This window comes from Panthera pardus, unplaced genomic scaffold, assembly GCF_024362965.1.
Source record: "Panthera pardus isolate Hobbes unplaced genomic scaffold, ASM2436296v1 HiC_scaffold_2, whole genome shotgun sequence".
Taxonomy (NCBI): Eukaryota; Metazoa; Chordata; class Mammalia; order Carnivora; family Felidae; genus Panthera; species Panthera pardus.
Window position 1 is genome coordinate 102,790,126 of NW_026526765.1, and position 18,181 is coordinate 102,808,306.

Here is an 18,181-nt window from a genome sequence, read left to right on the forward strand (position 1 = left end):
CCGCGTCAGGCTCTGGGCTGATGGCTCAGAGCCTGGAGCCTGCTTCCGATTCTGTGTCTCCCTCTCTGTCTGCCCCTCCCCCGTTCATGCTCTGTCTCTCTCTGTCTCAAAAATAAACGTAAAAAATAAATAAATAAATAAATAAATAAATAAATAAATAAATAAATAAAATCTTTAGGGGAGCGCCTGTGTGGCTCAGGTGGTAAAGTGTCCGACTCTTGATCTCACCTCAGGTCATGATCTCCCAGTTCATGGGTTTGAGCCCTGCTCTCGGGCTCTGTGCTGACAGCACAAAGCCTGCTTGGGATTTTCTCTCTCTAAAAGTATTTTTTCATGTTTACTTATTTTTTGTTTAAAAAAGATTTAATGTCTTATTTTATTTTTGAGAGAGAGATGGAATGCAAGTGGGGGAGGGGCGGAGAGAGAGGGAGACACAGAATCTGAAGCGGGCTCCAGGCTCTGAGCTGTCAGCACTCAAACTCGAGAACTGTGAGATCATGACCTGAGCTAAAGTCAGATGCTCAACCGACTGAGCCACCCAGGTGCTCCAAAAGTAAACATTTTAAAACAATAAATTTTTTTCAAAAAAATTAAAAGGAGAGGAGAAATTAGCACTGCTGATCCTAGTGCCATTTTTGCATCCCCCACATCGTTGACTCTCCTCAGGACTTTTTCTTTGCCCTTCTTACTTTTCCCCTATGCTCCCTTCCATTAACTCCACTTTTTCCTTTTTCTTTCCCTCCATTCCGGTTGGCCATCGTATTCCAAGACGGGATGCATTCCTTTGGGACAAGTGGCCACACCCCCAAGTCCCAAGTATATATCCTGTGTATGTTCACTATCCATCAGTCTGGGAACAACTTTTTTTTAATTAAAAAAGCATTTTTAAAAAATTTTAAGTAGGCTCCACACCCAATGTGGGGTTTGGACTCACGACCCTGAGATCAACAGTCATATGCTTTACGGACTGAGCCAGTCAGGAGCCCCTAAGGAAGGCCTTTGTTTTTAATGAAAAACTAGGAAAAGAACAGGAGTTCCCAATAAATTTAAAGCTTATTGGTGGAGAGGAGGCTGAATCATTTAAACAACTGTATAGATGTTATTCGTAGATCTTGACTCAAGTAGGAGTGGTACTAAGGCAAAACAAAAAATGCATAAATCCATGGATTATAATCTCTTGCCATAATTATGACTGACATAATATTCTAATTGTGTGCAAATGGGTAGAATAAAGAAATGGATCTAACCTAGCCTAATGTTTCAACTAGTAAAACTCGGGGACAACTGTGAAGAATGAAACAGTTCTTTGCCCATGGGTAGCTGGACTCAGTCCACTGAGTTAAGAAATTTATGAAGAGCTCAGCCCATGTTATTAACCTGAAATTCAGGGTGTACAACTTTGGAGAATGGGAGAGGTGAGCCTGCCTATTCCAATGCCTTTATTTTTTATTTTTATTTTTTAATGTTTATTTTTGAGAGAGAGAGCACAAGCAGGGGAGGGGCAGACAGAGAGAGAAAGAGACTGAGACACAGAATCTGAAGCAGGCTCCAGGCTCTGGGTGTCAGCACAGATCCCAGGACAGAGTTTGAACTCAGGAGCTATTAGATTATGACCTGAGCTGAAGTCAGACACTTAACTGATTGAACCACCCAGGCACCCCTCCAATACCTTTAGATAGAACCTAAATCATTCCAGAGAAAGACTCACTGAAAACCTGCACAATTGCTTTTAACAGTACCTAACAGTCCTTATTTTGATGTGTAAATCCATCTTTTAAAGCACCTGTTCATTATCCATGAAGTTGTGGCTAAGCCTAATGCAGCTGTCTAGAATTCAAAAGAATTTATAGCCTAAGTTTATAAATTCATAGCCTAATTTATAGCACCCAGCACTGACCAAGCATATAGGGATTGGGACAATACATACATTCTTAAAACACTTTTTGCTTTTTAAAAGCTTGTTTAAAGCATCACCTTCCAGCTTTGGGAGATAAGAGCCCTCATTTATTACTGCCCGACAAGGACTGTGGCTAAGTCCCACATGAACCTTAATAACAACTATGAGATCAGGTACAAATAGCTCTCACACAAATAAGCAAACTGAAGGAGAGGAAGGGTAAATAATGTGTCCAAGGTCAAGTAATTGCTGGAGGGCAAAGCAAGAACACAACAACCCAAGCAGGGAAGAGCGAGCTGGTCCTGTGGCAGCAATTAGAAATCTTGGGGAGACGCCTACATTTTGTTGCAGTCACACACACACAAAATCAGTTATGTTTCCATGCTTTTCTCTAACCACAAAGTGGCATTATTTTAAGTGTTTTCTAAAAACTACCCAAGTTACTTGGGCATTTTTATGAAAACTATTATCATTAAAAGAAATGTTAATATGAGACACAGAAGGGATAATAAACCCCTGTATCTAATTCGTCTTTTTTTTTTAATGTTTACTTTTGAGAGAGAGAGAGAGAGAGAGAGAGAGAGAGAGAGAGAGAGAGAGAGAGAGACAGCGTGAGTGGGGGAGGGGCAGAGACAGAGGGAGACACAAAATCCGAAGCAGGTTCCAGGTTCCAAGCTGTCAGCAAAGAACCTGACTCAGGGCTCAAACTCATGAACTGTGAGATCATGACCTGAGCCAAAATCAAGAGTTGGACACCTAACCAACTGAGCCACCCAGGTGCCACTGTTCTTACCCTTCTTTACACACACACACCCACTCAGATCTTTACAGGTACTTCAGATATTTCATATGAAGCATTTTACATTAATTCAAAGTACTTAAAATGCACTTACAATTAAAATACAAAATTTTATTAACACCATACAGACCAATCTCTTCTTACCCAAAACATTAATTTAGTGACAGTCAACCTAGAACAGGAGTACAGAGCCTATTATTTTCAACAGATCAAGCTTCCAATCCTAGTTTAATCACTTGCTAGTACGTGACAGTGGACTAATCTACCACATTATTTTTCTTTCCTGTAAAATGAGAATGAGAAATGATAACGTCAATAGAATGATATAAGGAATAAGTGATAATTTCACGTGTGTATACAATGTAACTTTTAGTATAAGTACCAATAGACTTAAATTTATTTCACAAAATAAAAGGCATATATGACAAAACTAACACCTGTCATTTCTTGGTGGTGGATATATGTGTTTAAGTTTATTCATTTTTGAGAGAGAGAGCAAGCAGGGAAGGGGCAGAGAGAGGGAGGGAGAGAGAGAATCCCAAGCAGGCTCCATACTATCAGCGTGGAGCCTGACGTGAGGCTCAAACCCACAAATCGTGAGATCACGACCTGAGCAGAAACCAAGAGTTGGATGCTTAACCAACTGAGCCACCCAGGCACCCTGGATATTTGTATTTTTCATTTTCTATACTTCTTTAAATTTTTCAAGATAAAGAGAAATTAAAATATTGATTTTGCCTTTTATCACAGAATCACCTACGTAAGGGAATCACTGTATGCAATTAACCTTTACTAACGACCACATCCTTTCACAACAGAACGTATGGAATGTTCTTTATAGAAGACAGAAGCACACATAAGAATCTCAGGTCAGAGGGGCACCTGGATAGCTCAGTTCAGTGTTGCCTCTTGATTTCCGCTTAGGTCATGATCTCATGCCTTGAGGGTTCAAGCCCTATATCGGGTTCTGAACTGACAGAGTGGAGCCTGCTTGGGATTCTCTCTCTCTCTCTCTCTCTCTCTCTCTCTCTCTCTCTCTCTCTCTCTCTCTCTCTCTCTCTCTCCCCTCCTCACTCCTCACCCATTCTCCCTCCCCCCACTCACACATGCTCTTTTTCATTAAAAAAAAAACAACAAAAAAACTTAAAAAGAATCTCAGGTCAGACATGGAAGAGTGGAAGAGACTTCTGACATCTAACCTAAATCTCCTTTTTCCAAACTAGAAATATGCCTGGGTGCTTCTTTAAAGTTACATCCAGCTGGTTAATACCAAGCAGTCTTTAAGTACATTTGAAAAATGACTTTCTTGTTTTTTTATTTCAAAGTTCAACCTTATGACACAAGTTTACAATGGAAACTCATGCTATTTGGTTTTCTGCATTCAGGTGAACTGAACAGTACTATTTTGTCAGAACACTGGCAATTTTGCCATCTTCATAATCTAAGTACACGAACTTCCAAGAACAAAGAGATTTATATTTTAGCATGCATAAAAATGAGTTAAGTTCCTCAAAAGAGTCCTTGCCATTTGGTGTGAATCCAAAAGGCATGAAAACTATAAACTACTACCTTTTGTAGTAAGTATGTACAGCACACGGAAAATTAAGAATTTCTTCAATTTGAAGAAATGAACAATGTTATAAAAGAAACATTATTTTAAGGTTTATCTTTGGAAAATGATTCAGACTTGTATATAATGTCTGAATTGCATACTAATGATTAAAGGTTATTCTTCCAAAATTTTCACAAAAAGCACTCTAAACTGGCGGGGGGGGGGGGGATAAAAACAATCAACTTGGCTAGCTATATGCCCACTACTATCAGCTAATTTTACTTTACTAATAAAAATTTTAATTAAAAAAAAAAAAGTGGTGAGACCAAGGGCACCATCTGAAATAATTTGATGTTTTGTTGTATTGTGCTGTATTCTCAGACAAATCAGCCTTCTTATAACTGAAAGACTGGGAAATTCAGCAACCAGCACAGCAACCAATATAGTTTAATGCAATAAACTATATACTCCGATAAAACTGAGTGTAATTTTCCACATCTTCATATCAACAGCACGAATGATGTCAAACAAGTATATGAAAGAAAACACCAGGTTTAATACCTTATAAAATATGTACAGAACTTGAATATTCTCTTAAGATACAATCCAAGTCACAACCGAATTAGCAATGTAATGAGATATTCTGATAGAATGAAAAAGCCTAGTTGGTTTAAAAAAAGGAAACAAACACACATGTAAACCATAAAAGATTTAAAAGAATTTTAAAATACACAACCAAATTCTAACCAGGTTTAAACTGTGATTTTTAAAAAGTGAATACCTGTATGTATTTACAATCTTTAAGTTTCACCATGTGTTATTTTTACATGATCTTTATTATCTGGATAGCACACAACAATGAAAAGCTCTTTTAACCACTTATACACAGAAAACAAAAAAATGAATAGGGAGGTTGAGAGAATGCACTAGCCACAGGAGCTAAGGGAAAGGCCAAGGGACTTTAATTAATGGAGTCAAGTCGTAACACAGACTTAACCAAAACTATAAGCCAGGAAACAGGCAGATTCACTTCAGAGCCTTCACTGCAGGGACCCAGTCTCCCTACCTGAAAAGAAATGATTATAAATAACAGTTCTGAAGACAGATTTCTGGGAGGAATGGATGAGATCACCAATGTGAACTAGTGAGTGCACTTAGGTGTTAAGAAAACACTGCCTGAGTGTGCAAGTTCATAGCACAGTTCACCATGGGACCTGCCTTCAAGGTTTAAAAACCTCAACCTATAGTCAGTCCTTAATATAAGAGCCGAAGTTTAAAGTACAGAATCCTTAATTGGAGTGTTCAGCCCAGTTGATTATCAAAAGCTATTTATAAAATGCTTCAATACTGATGATATTAAACTGATGATAGTAAAGCCACCAAAAGTATGTAATGTGACAAAGGTTTGTCTTCCTGGGTTAGAATCCAGTCATTTTGCCTTCTGACAACATTGCAGAGATGTCAAATAACTTCTTAATCTCTCAAACAATGTGGTATCATCTGCCTTCTATGTCTTCTGTCTGTCATAATCTCCAACCATCTTCTTGATGTGCGACAATTTACTCTTCAACTGCTTGCAATAATTCCTCTTACTTTTGTAATCTGCAGACTTGGGGCAAAAAAAAAAGCCAAGTAAACTTAACAAAATAAAAACAAGTTGTGTTAGCTGCTAGGAAGGCAGAGGTGAGCCAAAAAACCACAGAATATTAGTCAAATGAAATTGCTGGGGTGTTGAATAGAGTAATATGCACAGTGATCTGGCAGTTTCTCTGACCATTCTGACCCAACAGGCAATGGATTCTTTTTGCTTAGTCATATCTTCTGAGTTTTACAAACATATACTAATTTCTAGTGATTTATAAAGTGACCCCAAAAATTGACTCACCTTTCTGCTAACACATCATCTAAAAAAAAATCAGTACCTGTTTCAGATTCTGTGTCTCCCTCTCTCTGACCCTCCCCCGTTCATGCTCTGTCTCTCTCTGTCTCAAAAATAAATAAACGTTGGGGCGCCTGGGTGGCTCAGTCGGTTAGACGTCCGACTTCAGTCCAGGTCACGATCTCGCGGTCCATGAGTTCGAGCCCCGCCTTGGGCTCTGGGCTGATGGCTCAGAGCCTGGAGCCTGCTTCTGATTCTGTGTCTCCCTCTCTCTCTGCCCCTCCCCTGTTCATGCTCTGTCTCTCTCTGTCTCAAAAATAAATAAACGTTAAAAAAAAAAATTAAAAAAAATAAAAATAAATAAATAAACGTTAAAAAAAATTTTTTTTTTAAAAATCAGTAAAACAGGGGTGCCTGGCTGGCTCAGTGGATGGAACATGTGACTCTTGGTCTCTGGGTTGTAGGTTCAAGCCCCATGTTGGGTGTAGAAATTACTTAAAAATAAATAAAATCCTTAAAAAAAAAAAATCAGTACAATAAAAACTGACGATATCAGTTGACTTGGAAAAGGAGGAATGGGTAAAGAGACAGGAAATTTTAGTATATATTCTTTAATTTTATTTTTTTATTTTTTATGTAATCTCTATACCCAACATGGGGCTTAAACTCACAACCCCGAGATCAAGAGTCATGTTCTACTGACTGAATTAGCCAGGCGCCCCACTATATAAAACCCTTGCATTTAAAATTACAGTGTTTTGTGACTTCAAAAAATTTTAATATAAAATCCTTTAAAAACAAAGCTTTAAATCAAGAAAGATTAATAACGCCAAGTGTTTACAAGGATATGGAGCAAAAGGAATATGCACACTTCAGTGGGAATATAAACTGGCAATCCAGGAAAGCTGTTTGACACTATTTAAGCCAAGGTTAGACAGACAGACCCAATGACCCTGCAATTCCACTCCCAAATATATCCTTAACATACGTGTGCAGATGTGCACAGACACATTCAAAAATGTTTTAAGTTGCATTAATTATAAAAGCCATAATCTAGGAATAACCCAAAGGCTCACTAAAGAAAGAATGGATGAATCAGTTGTCTTTTATTTACCAAGTAAAAATAAATGAACCATAGCCACACACAAAAATATGAATGGGTATTCAAAAAGAGCAAAAGAAATTACACATGAAAAATACATACTATAGATGCCATTTACATCAAGTTCAAAATAGGCAAAACTCATTTATGATGTTAGAAATTAGGATGGTAGTTATCTGTGGGGAGAGTAAAAATTGGAGGGGAGTTCCAGAGGGGGTTGCCTAGGAAACTAGGAAATATATTTCTTCATCTGGGTGCCAGGTACAAAGGTATATGGTGGTTGGTGAAAATTTACCAAGTTGTGCACTCAGAATTTGTGCAAGTTTCTGTATGTATACTTCAACTTTAAAAAAAAAAAGCTTGGGGCACCTGGGTGGCTCAGTCGGTTGAGCGTCCGACTTTGGCTCAGGTTATGATCTTGTGGTTTGTGGGTTCAAGCCCCACATCGGGCTCTGTGCAGACAGCTCAGAGCCTGGAGCCTGCTTCGGATTCTGTGTCTCCCTCTCTCTCTGCCCTTCCCTTGCTCGTGCTCTGCCTCTCTCTCTCTCTTTCTCTTTGTCTCAAAAATAAATAAACATTAAAAAAATAAAATAATCTTAAAAAATCAGTATTGGCTATAGTTGCAAACAACTGAAATTAAGGTCCTAACTTCTCAGGTACAGTTTTCACCTTGTAATGATAAGGCCTTTTGTCATAATCAGTGCTTGTGTGACTAGGTATTCACAGTCATTCCAAAGGTTAAATAAAAAACACATACTAGAAACATTCTCTCCGAAAGAATCTTACAATCTGGAATACTTACTCCCTTCACTTGCTTCAGTCTATTGTACTCATCAGCAGCAGCCTATCAAGGAGAAACACAATAGAATATGTTCAGGGGGGAATCTTCTCTTTCAAAAATGACATTCCTGATGTTATATTCTGGAGCTAAAACTGCCAACAATACCCCAAATACAGGAAATTAAAATAATGAAGTCTTTAGGTCCTTAAAGCTATTATTCATATAGTCAGCAAGAGAGCCTGGAGGAAGCCAGGACAGAGGAATTTAAGACCTATTCCTCACATTCCATTCCCATAGACAGGTAATGGTTCTGCTGCTTCTCATCACTCCCCATGCGGGTCCATGGGCCGTGCTGACCCCACGGAGATCTTCTGTAAAGTGTAGCTCTCATCTGGTTATACCCCATTATGAAATTGGTCTGAACTCCCAGTAACTACCCCGTGTATGCATATTACATACATCGTTAAGTGAACATGTTATATTATAAATAATTTGAGCAACAAAATAAAGTAGTATTGGATTATAACCCAACGTATAAAATAGATATATTTATGAGTCAATACTGGTATAAGTGAATGATTAAGTAAATGGGAGGAAGTAACCAATTTCTCATGCACAAGAATTCCAAATAATTTGTGTAGGTACACAGTCTTTAAAGAGCTGGAACATAATTCTCCATTCCTTAGGTGTGATCTATGCATAGTGACTTCCTTCACTATGAAAGTATGGAAAGGGGGATTAAAAAGGAAAGAGTAACTTTCATGGACAAACGTAACCTCAGCCGGGGGGGAAGAAAAGATAACTTTTTATCAAAGACGGTATGTGTCTAGGTGCACTTTTGCATGAAGGGGATATTTAAACAAACATTTTGGTGACAGTCAGGAGGCAGAATTTAAGGTAGTTTATCTTTCTGTACCCAATTCTGTAATGTTTAATAGTTTACAGAAAGAATGAACAGTGTTTTAAAATAGAAAAAATAATCCAGCTATTTTATTTTTAAACAGGAAGGGATATATGTACATAGCCTTTTGTTTTCTATTTCTTACTTAACTACATTAGTACACTCTTCAATTTGGAAAGACTTTCATCTGAGACTGGACTTCAATTATTTCTCAATGAAATCAATTTAAAAATTACTAGCAAAATCTGAATCAACATTAATAGAAAGGATACTGTATCTTCATAAATTAGAATGACATCATATATAATATACAATTATCAGGTTTGAATTTACCATGTAGTCTTCACTGTCTTCTCTATAGTCATCCAACTCTTTATCCAGACGAGAAAGTTCTTTATTGATTTCATCAAGTTCTGCCTGTAAGCTCTTGTATTCCTGCAGGCCAGTGTCAAAACTTCTCTTGTAGAGTTGTCTTTGTTGATCTGAAGTGATAGGTGGATATTCCCTAAAAATTCAGTGAGAAAATGACTACTTTTGATTCCAGCAGACATAAAATCCAGTATTTCTTCAGCCAAGACAATAAAGCTGGTGGGATGTGAGAGTGACATTCTCCTGTTTTCTTTTTCTTGCTTATGAGAGGAAGGTGAGAAGCAAGTGAGTTCTCTTAAGAATGATTCTACTTAGAGGCGCCTTAATGGCTCAGTGGGTTAAGGGTCTGACTCTGGCTCAGGTCATGATCTCATGGTTCCTGAGTTCCAGCGCCCGCACTGAGCCCTCTGCTGTCAGCGAGGAGCCTGCTTCAGATCCTCTGTCTCCCTCTCTCTCTGCCCCTCCCTTGCCCGCACTCGCCCCCTCTCTCTCAAAAATAAACATTAAAAAATGTTAAGCGTCCGACTCTTGGTTTGGGCTCAGGTGATAATCTCATGGGTTGGGAGTTCGAGCTCAGCATCCGGCTCTGAGCTGACAGCATGGAACCTGCTCAGGATTCTCTCTCCTCTCTCTCTGCCTCTCCTGTACGTGCACTCTCTCCCTCAATCAATAACCAAATAAACTTAAAAAAAAAAAAAAAGAATGAATGATTATATTTCTACATCACTGGTTATGGTTTTAAAAATACTATGCTTAGGGGCGCCTGGGTGGCTCAGTCGGTTGAGCGGCCGACTTCAGCTCGGGTCATGATCTCGCGGTCCGTGAGTTCGAGCCCCGCATCGGGCTCCATGCTGATAGCTCAGAGCCTGGAGCCTGTTTCAGATTCTGTGTCTCCCTCTCTCTGACCCTCCCCCGTTCATGCTCTGTCTCTGTCTCAAAAAATGAATAAACGTTAAAAAATAAATAAATAAATAAATAAAAAATAAAAATACTATGCTTAGGGGCACCTGGGTGACTCAGTTGGATGAGTGACGGACTCTTGATTTTGGCTCAGGTCATGATCTCACAGTTCCTGAGTTTGAGTCCCGCATTAGACTCTGTGCTGACAGTGCAGAGCCTGCCTGGCAATCTCTCTCTCTCTCCCTCTCACTCCACTCCTCCCCTACTTGTGTTCTCTCTCTCTCTCTCTCTCAAAATAAATAAACTTAAAAAAAATTTAAAAAGGGGCACCTGGGTGGCTCAGTTGGTTAAGCATCTGACTCTCGCTCACACACTCTGTCTCAAAAATAAATAAAAACATTAAAAAATTAAAAAAGAAAATACTTTGCTTAGGGGTGTCCCTGGGTGCCTCAGTCAGTTGAGCACCTGACTTGCTCTCAGCTCAGTCTTGATCTCAGGATTGTGCCTCATGTTGGGCTCTGCATTGGGCGTGAAGCCTACTTAGAAAAGAAATACAATGCTAATATAATTTTCAGAAATAAAATTGAAAATCATTTATGAAATTTGAGGTTCAAGTCATAGGAACTTATTTATTCTGGAAATACAACACCATGTGACAATAGAATATGTCTAAAATCTTACTTTTTTTAAATGTTTATTTATTTTTTTGAGACACAGAGCATGAGCAGGGATGGGGTAGAGACAGACAGAAACAAGAATCTGAAGCAGCCTAAAAGCTCCAAGCTGTCAGCACGGAGCCCAACGCGGGGCTCAAACTCACGAACCGTGAGATCATGACCTGAACCGAAGTTGGACGCTCATCCGACTGAGCCACCTGGGCACCCCTAAATTTAAAGTGTGAAAACTGGAATACTGGAACACAAAGTGCGTTCCCATCACTACGGCAGCAGAAGAACTGGCTGGTAGCTGGTTGTTTTCTGCCACCAACTACAGTCTTCAGATTCTTTTTTCTTTTTCCAACTTAACTTGTTTTCCTCCACAGAAATGGCTTTTTAAAATCCTTTGATGGTGAGATCAGACATTAAAATGTACATGTACAAAAATGCATGCTCCTTGTACAAATAATCTGGCGATGCATGCAATTCTGTATCCCTTGCATCTCTCAAGAGACTAGCCATTCTTTACATTTCCAGGTGATGCTCTTCACTAATAATCCACTGAGGAAATACTCTGACTTGTTCCACATGATGTAGGAACTTCACAGCAATATGGAATTTCAATTTTTACACCAAAATTGGCCTCCTATCTTCATTTTACAGAGGGGAGAAATTAAATGATTGCTCAAAAGAGAAACAAGAAAACAGTTTCTTAAAACTTTTCATTTAGATGTTCCATGAAACAAGTTAGGAAAGTATTTTATAGCTAGATGACTGAACGTGGCCAAGAACTCTGTTTTTTTGTTCTGTTTTGTTTTTTAAGTCCACCCATTTATTTTGAGAGAGAGAGAGAGAGAGCACGTGAGCAGGGGGAGGGGCAGACAGAGAGAGAGAGAGGAGAGAGAGAATCCCAAGCAAGGCTTGATCCCACAAACTATGAGATCGTGATCTGAGCCAAAATCAAGAGCCGGACACTCAACCTACTGAGCCCCCCAGGTGCCTCTTGACCAAGAACTCTTGTGGGAAGAAGGAAGGTGTGGTATGAGAACCACCAGGGAGGCGATGTCAGGCTATGCTACACCACCCACCTCTCACAGCTCGAGAAGCAACGCTGTGACTGACCACCATCCAGACCACAAATGTTTCTGATTCGTGTCCCATTTCTCAGGACACTTGGGCATAAAAGGGCTACACACCATACATGAGGATAGTTAGTGATGATGAAGTATAACTAAACCACCAACACACAAAGGAACTTAACCACAACCTTGGCCAGAACACTAAATTGTTAACTTAATTGTTTACAAAACCGTTTGCCAAAGTCCTCTGGATTAAACTTTTAAAAGAATCTCTGGTCTCCCCATGAAACCTTAACTTAAAAGTAAATGCCAAAACAAAGCCATAGCTCTGGTCTGGGAATTATATAATCAGTAACAAAAGTTCCTCCATACCTGTGTTTTATTTATTTGAAAGACCTTTCTTGGGTGACTACTGGTACAAGTGAAGAGTGAAGTTCATCAGTCATTTTGTGAAAGACACTGAGAGTGTTCTTAAGACGCAATGGAGCCAAACATATCCCCTCTACATCAATCTTTATTACAAAAGAGCACTAAAGAAAAGAACCTCCTGAAATACCATCTCCAGTCCTGGCTGTGCAGGAACGAAATCCTACCACCCAACTCCAATTTGGCAGGCAAAACCCCAAAGCTGACTGGCCCAGGCGACCCATCAGACAGATGTGCGAGTGGTTCCAACACGAGGTGACCCCGTACCTGATCCAGTCCTCCTCCAGCTCGTCGCAGGACTCGCCCCCGGTCGTGTAGTCTGTTTCATAGTGGTCCTGCTCCGGCCTCTTGGACCTTCCCGCCCTTCCTTTCGTAGGTGCCCTTTTTGAAGGCGTCTCAAAGTTACCACTGCCGCTGTAGCGAGGCTGCCTGAAGTCGTCCACCGGTGAAGTCACTGGAAGCTCCTGCACCACCTCAGGCACCCTAACAAAACAGCCATCGTTTTTCAGGGGTCATAGGTACACCACAGCTCTTTGCCAGCAAGTGCGCTGTAATCACAAGGAGCAGCCACAGTAAGCAGTAAGAGACATCTAAACGTAAGTGCATTCATTCACATAAGCAGCTCATGTTCCCAACACGGAGCAGATCCCCAGTTTCCCGTGTTCAGTTTCGCACCAGCTCAGATCCTCTGAGACAGACCAGTAGCTTTAAGGTTCCGATGTAAGGGGAGCCCATGTGTAAACATTCCTAAGCAGGATGGATCTAAGATTGCACTTGAGGAAGCCCAGGCTGATCTGGAAGAGGTGTTCACCCGACCTGTGCCAGGGACTTACTCCACAAAAGGCAGGCAGGAAAATAATGCTCAGGATTCTTTTCTACAGGTTCTTCCAGTTTCACGGAATGGTAAGCAGTCAAGAGAAATGCACGTACATATCTACTTTCAGAAGCTGATTCTCAGAGGTAAGCATATTCTAATACTAATTTTAGACTCCTGTGTATCAACTTTCTTTTCAAGATACAATCTTGAAAAAACTAAAGAGACTAAAAATTTAAACAACTGCTATGATAATCCTGCAGCCACATAGACTGAATGGCCTGGAAGTGTTATCATTAGACTTATTTTCCCAATTGCATCAGTTTTGTTTTTTTGTGTGTGTGGTTTTTTTTTTAATTTTTTTTTTTTTAACATTTATTTATTTTTGCGACAGAGAGAGAGCATGAACAGGGGAGGGTCAGAGAAAGAGGGAGACACAGAATCTGAAACAGACTCTAGACTGTGAGCTGTCAGCACAGAGCCCGACGCGGGGCTCGAACCCACGGACCGTGCGATCATGACCTGAGCTGAAGTCGGACGGTCAACCGACTGAGCCACCCAGGCGCCCCTTGGTTTTTTTTTTTTTTAATGCTTTTTATTTTGAGAGAGAGTGCACACATGCAAGAGTGGAGGAGGAGCAGAAAGAGAATCCCAAGCAGGATCCAAGCTGTCAGCACAGAGCCCAACGCAGGGCTCGATCCCACGAACCGTGAGATCGTCACCTGAGCCAAAATCACGAGTCTGAAACTTAACCAACTGAGCCACCCAGGCACCCCCCACATTGGAATTTTAAGTGCAAATGTTTGTGCCACAAGCATAAATATGAAGCCAAACGTGGAATAAAACACCAAGAGCTGTGGCAACAGTAAAGCACTTCTGAGTAACAGCAATGCGAAACTTAACTTTCCCTGATAGCAAAGCTAAAGAAGGTCAAGAAGAACAATGAAAGAACACAAAGGTCATGCCTGAGACTTTCCACCATTGGCCTGCTATTCAAATCAACTAGTAAAAATGTCTTAAGACTTTTGTTTTCTTATTGCTTTTCCACTTACAGAAACTATAATCTTTTTTTTTTTTAAACATTTATTTTTGAGACAGAGAGGGAGAGAGAGAGATGGAGAGAGACAGAGAGTGAATGTGTGTGTGTGTGGGGGGGGGGATGTGGGGGGTGGGTAAGGGGCAGAGAGAGAGGGAGACACAGAATCCGAAGCAGGCTCCAGGCTCTAAGCTGTCAGCACAGGGCCCAAAACGGGGCTCAAACCCACAAACCATGAGATCATGACCTGAGCCGAAGTTGGACACTTAACTGACTGAGCCACCCAGGCACCTTGACAGAAACTATAATCTTGAGCTTTATCTATGAGGTGTACTCTATTTTCTAGGTGATCCAGAACTGCTTGATTCTAACTGTTGTCAAAATCTTCAGATTTTTTTAAATGTTTATTTTGAGACAGTCAGAGTGTGTGTGCATGTGAATGCATGCACAAGTGGGAGAGGGACAGAGAGAGAAGGAGAGAGAATCCCAAGCAGGCTCCAAGCTGTCAGCACAGAACCTGACACGGGGCTCAATCTTACAAACCGTGAGATCATGACCTCAACTGAAACCAAGAGTCAGACACTTAACCGATTGAGCTGCCCAGGTGCCCCAAAGTCTTCAGATTTCTAATCACACTTAGTAATTTCTTGTAGAATCCTAAAGCTTTGGGATGTGTGTGCATAGTTGGGAGTGGTGGTGTGATTTATTCCTTCTGTTGGAATGTATTCAGTTTCCTGAGGCTTAGGGTGCTATATTAACGCTACATCTAAAGGAGGGAAAATGTGACTTTCTCTATAAGTCAATGAGTAACAGGTTCCTAGACACTCTGCCAAAACTGCCTGGTTTTATGCTCCTCGTTTTGGGAATGCAGAAGGCTTATTTCAGGGAGTAGGGATTAGAGGAGGAGAAAACTAAAAAGCAAAACAAATTAGAAAAGAACAAAACCTAAAACATTAAAATGGGCATCCTCTCATAATTGTATTAGATACTTATATTATAAATCTCGACTTTGGGAGCTTTCCACCTCCCATTCTCCTACATACTTTGAAACTCTAGAGGATAACTTACTTGATATGGCATAAAACCTAAAAACAAAATGCTTAGCAAATATATAAAATTCAAGAGTTAGGGAATTTTTTTTTTTTTTTTTTTTTTTTTCCAACGTTTTGTATTTATTTTTGGGACAGAGAGAGACAGAGCATGAACGGGGGAGGGGCAGAGAGAGAGGGAGACACAGAATCGGAAACAGGCTCCAGGCTCCAAGCCATCAGCCCAGAGCCTGACGCGAGGCTCGAACTCACGGACCGCGAGATCGTGACCTGGCTGAAGTCGGACGCTTAACCGACTGCGCCACCCAGGCGCCCCAAGAGTTAGGGAATTTTTGTACTGCCAATAATCTTTGAGCCTACTTTTATTTCTTTTTTATTTATTTTATTTTTTAAGTTTATTTCCAGAGGGAGAGAGAGCACAAGCAGGGGAGAAGCAGAGAGAGAGAGGAAAAGAGGCTCTGCACTGTCAGCACAGAGCCTGATGTGGGGCTAGAACTCACAAACTGTGAGATCATAACCTGAGCTGAAATCAAGAGTCGGACGCTTAGGGGTGCCTAGATGGCTCAGTCAGTTGAGCGTCCGACTTCAGCTGAGGACATGATCTCACAGTTTGAGTTCAAGCCACACGTCGGGCTGCTAACAGCTCAGAGCCTGGAGCCTGCTTCGGATTCTGTGTCTCCCTCTCTCTGTGCCCCTCCCTGACTCACACTCTGTCTCTCTCTCTCTCTCTCTCTCTCAAAAATAAATAAACATTAAAAAAAGAAAGAAAGAGTCGGACACTTAACCAACTGAGCCACTCAGGTGCCCTTGAACCCACTTTTAGATACAAATCCTGTTAGGTCATAATCTGCATACCCCAGAAGAGGCAACCAACTGTATACTTTCCCTGATATCCAACTCAGTATCCAAGTCCAGGAGTTCACCCTTTTGTATTGTCTTTTTTATTCATTTGTTTTATTCACACACACACACACACACACACACACACACACACACACACACCCTCACATGCATTTGGTGTTCCTATCTTGTCCTGACTCTCAGTGTAGCTACTGTGCACTGTCTTCTGTCCCTGATAGATTGCAACCTCCATGACAACAAGGATTTGCTATTCCAGGGACAGCTACCCTACTGTGTAGCTGGCAGGTGTTCAGGATCATTAATGAATTGAAAACACCTTCACAAGAATTCTGATGACACCCAGTATCAGCGAGGGAAGAGAAACAATGCATGATCAACATCAGTGTCCTATGAGCATAATGTCCATGATGTACATGGTACTTCAGAACTGTCACCATTATCGGGGGGAATATCTAAGCCTTGTCCATCAGAGAACTCCATCTCTGTGGCCTCAGGAAAGACAATGATCCAAAAAGGGCTAATCAAGAATCTTTCAACAGGTTGTATATGTAAGCTTTGGAAGAGGGCATTCCATTTTCCAAATCCTATGCTGAAAGTTCAGTTAGCGTAGCCTGGAAAATGTGGATGACCATTCTGCTCTACCGACAATAAAGCCCACAGAACAACAGGAGCCTTGCTAGCCTCTGAGTTTCTAGATCATGCCATTCTCTTTTTCTTTTTTCTTTTTTGATGTTTATTTATGTTTTGAGAGAGGGAGAGGGACAGGGTGCAAGCGGGGGAGGGGCAGAGAGAGGAGACACAGAATCTGAAGAAGGCTCCAGGCTCTGAGCTGTCAGCACAGAGCCTGACGCGGGGCTCGAACTCATGGAACACGAGATCATAACCTGAGCCAAAGTTGGACGCCCAACCGACTGAGCCACCCAGGAGCCCCTATGCTTGTATTTTTTTAAAGGAAAATATAAGTAATGTACATTTTGGCCAGCATATTTATTTTAAAATAGCCTCTGGAAGGTTATATAAAAGAAACTGGTAACACCAGCTGCTCCTAGGAAGAGGAACTAGGTAGCTGGGGACAAAAGCTATCCTTCTGTCCATTTAAAATTTTACATTACAAAGGTACTGGCTTATTCAAGAATTGAGCTAAGATTTTTCAATGGTTCCAAATGAACTTGTGAAAATATCTTGGGTGTCATGAAAAGACAGCATGTGGAATGCTATGTAACCATTCAGGCTTTACAATTAGAGACACAGCTGGCCACAAGATGCATTATAAATATTTCTCATGTATGCACAGAAGTCACGCAACTCCTAGCCTGAAACTTTTAAAAGGACTGTGTCTCTACTGGGTATACCTTTGCCCCTCACAGCCTCAAGTATTTTAGATTTTTGTCAAAATCCACACAGAAGGAGAACACAGAAAATGCTCCTCCTCCAAATCATTCACAACTGATAGCAACAGGAGGGTCAATTGTGAAGACCAAAACAAAACATGTGTGGAGGGTAAGGCAAACTGACAGTGTGTTTCCCACATTCCACTCCAGGGTAATAATAAAACCTACTGTCTCAAACTGAGTCCATAATTAACTCAGCTGCTGGTGTCACCTTAAGGGGTTCCAGGCACCCAAACTACTGCACACTCAGGGTTGATCTCTATATTAACTGGCCCATTAAAAGGAGGTGGGGCAGGGAGCTGTGGATAAAACTTTAAAAGTTTTCCAGCAGATACACCTTTAACGTAAAACAATCAAAGCAATTAAAGGAAAGGTGTTTTTTTTGTTTGTTTTTTTTCAGTCTACAAAGGAATTTGGAGTTCTAGAATTACATATATAAGAAGATGGGGTGCCTGGCTGGCTCGGTCGTGGAGCATGCAACTCAGTCTTGGGGTTATGAGTTTGAGTCTCACGCTGGGTGTAGAGAATACTTAAAAATAAAATCTTTAGGGGCGCCTGGGTGGCTCAGTCGGTTAAGCATCCGACTTCGGCTCAGGTCATGATCTCGCGGTCCGTGAGTTCGAGCCCCGCGTCGGGCTCTGTGCTGACAGCTCAGAGCCTGGAGCCTGTTTCAGATTCTGTGTCTCCCC

General features: G+C 40.8%; 1 protein-coding gene across 2 annotated transcripts in view; it reads right to left on the bottom strand.

Moving 5' to 3' along the window:
- Positions 1 to 2,786: 2,786 nt before the first annotated feature.
- The window catches only part of OCLN (occludin), a 56,439-nt gene continuing 41,044 nt past the window's right edge, over positions 2,787 to 18,181 (bottom strand). For both annotated transcript variants that reach the window (XM_019463082.2, XM_019463081.2), the window contains exons 6-9: positions 12,609 to 12,824; positions 9,245 to 9,416; positions 8,032 to 8,073; positions 2,787 to 5,857 (exon numbers count right to left, since the gene is read on the bottom strand). In XM_019463082.2, the coding sequence (XP_019318627.2) occupies positions 5,756 to 5,857; positions 8,032 to 8,073; positions 9,245 to 9,416; positions 12,609 to 12,824 (532 nt within the window). In that variant the 3' untranslated portion in view covers positions 2,787 to 5,755. The remainder of the gene's footprint in view (positions 5,858 to 8,031; positions 8,074 to 9,244; positions 9,417 to 12,608; positions 12,825 to 18,181) is intronic.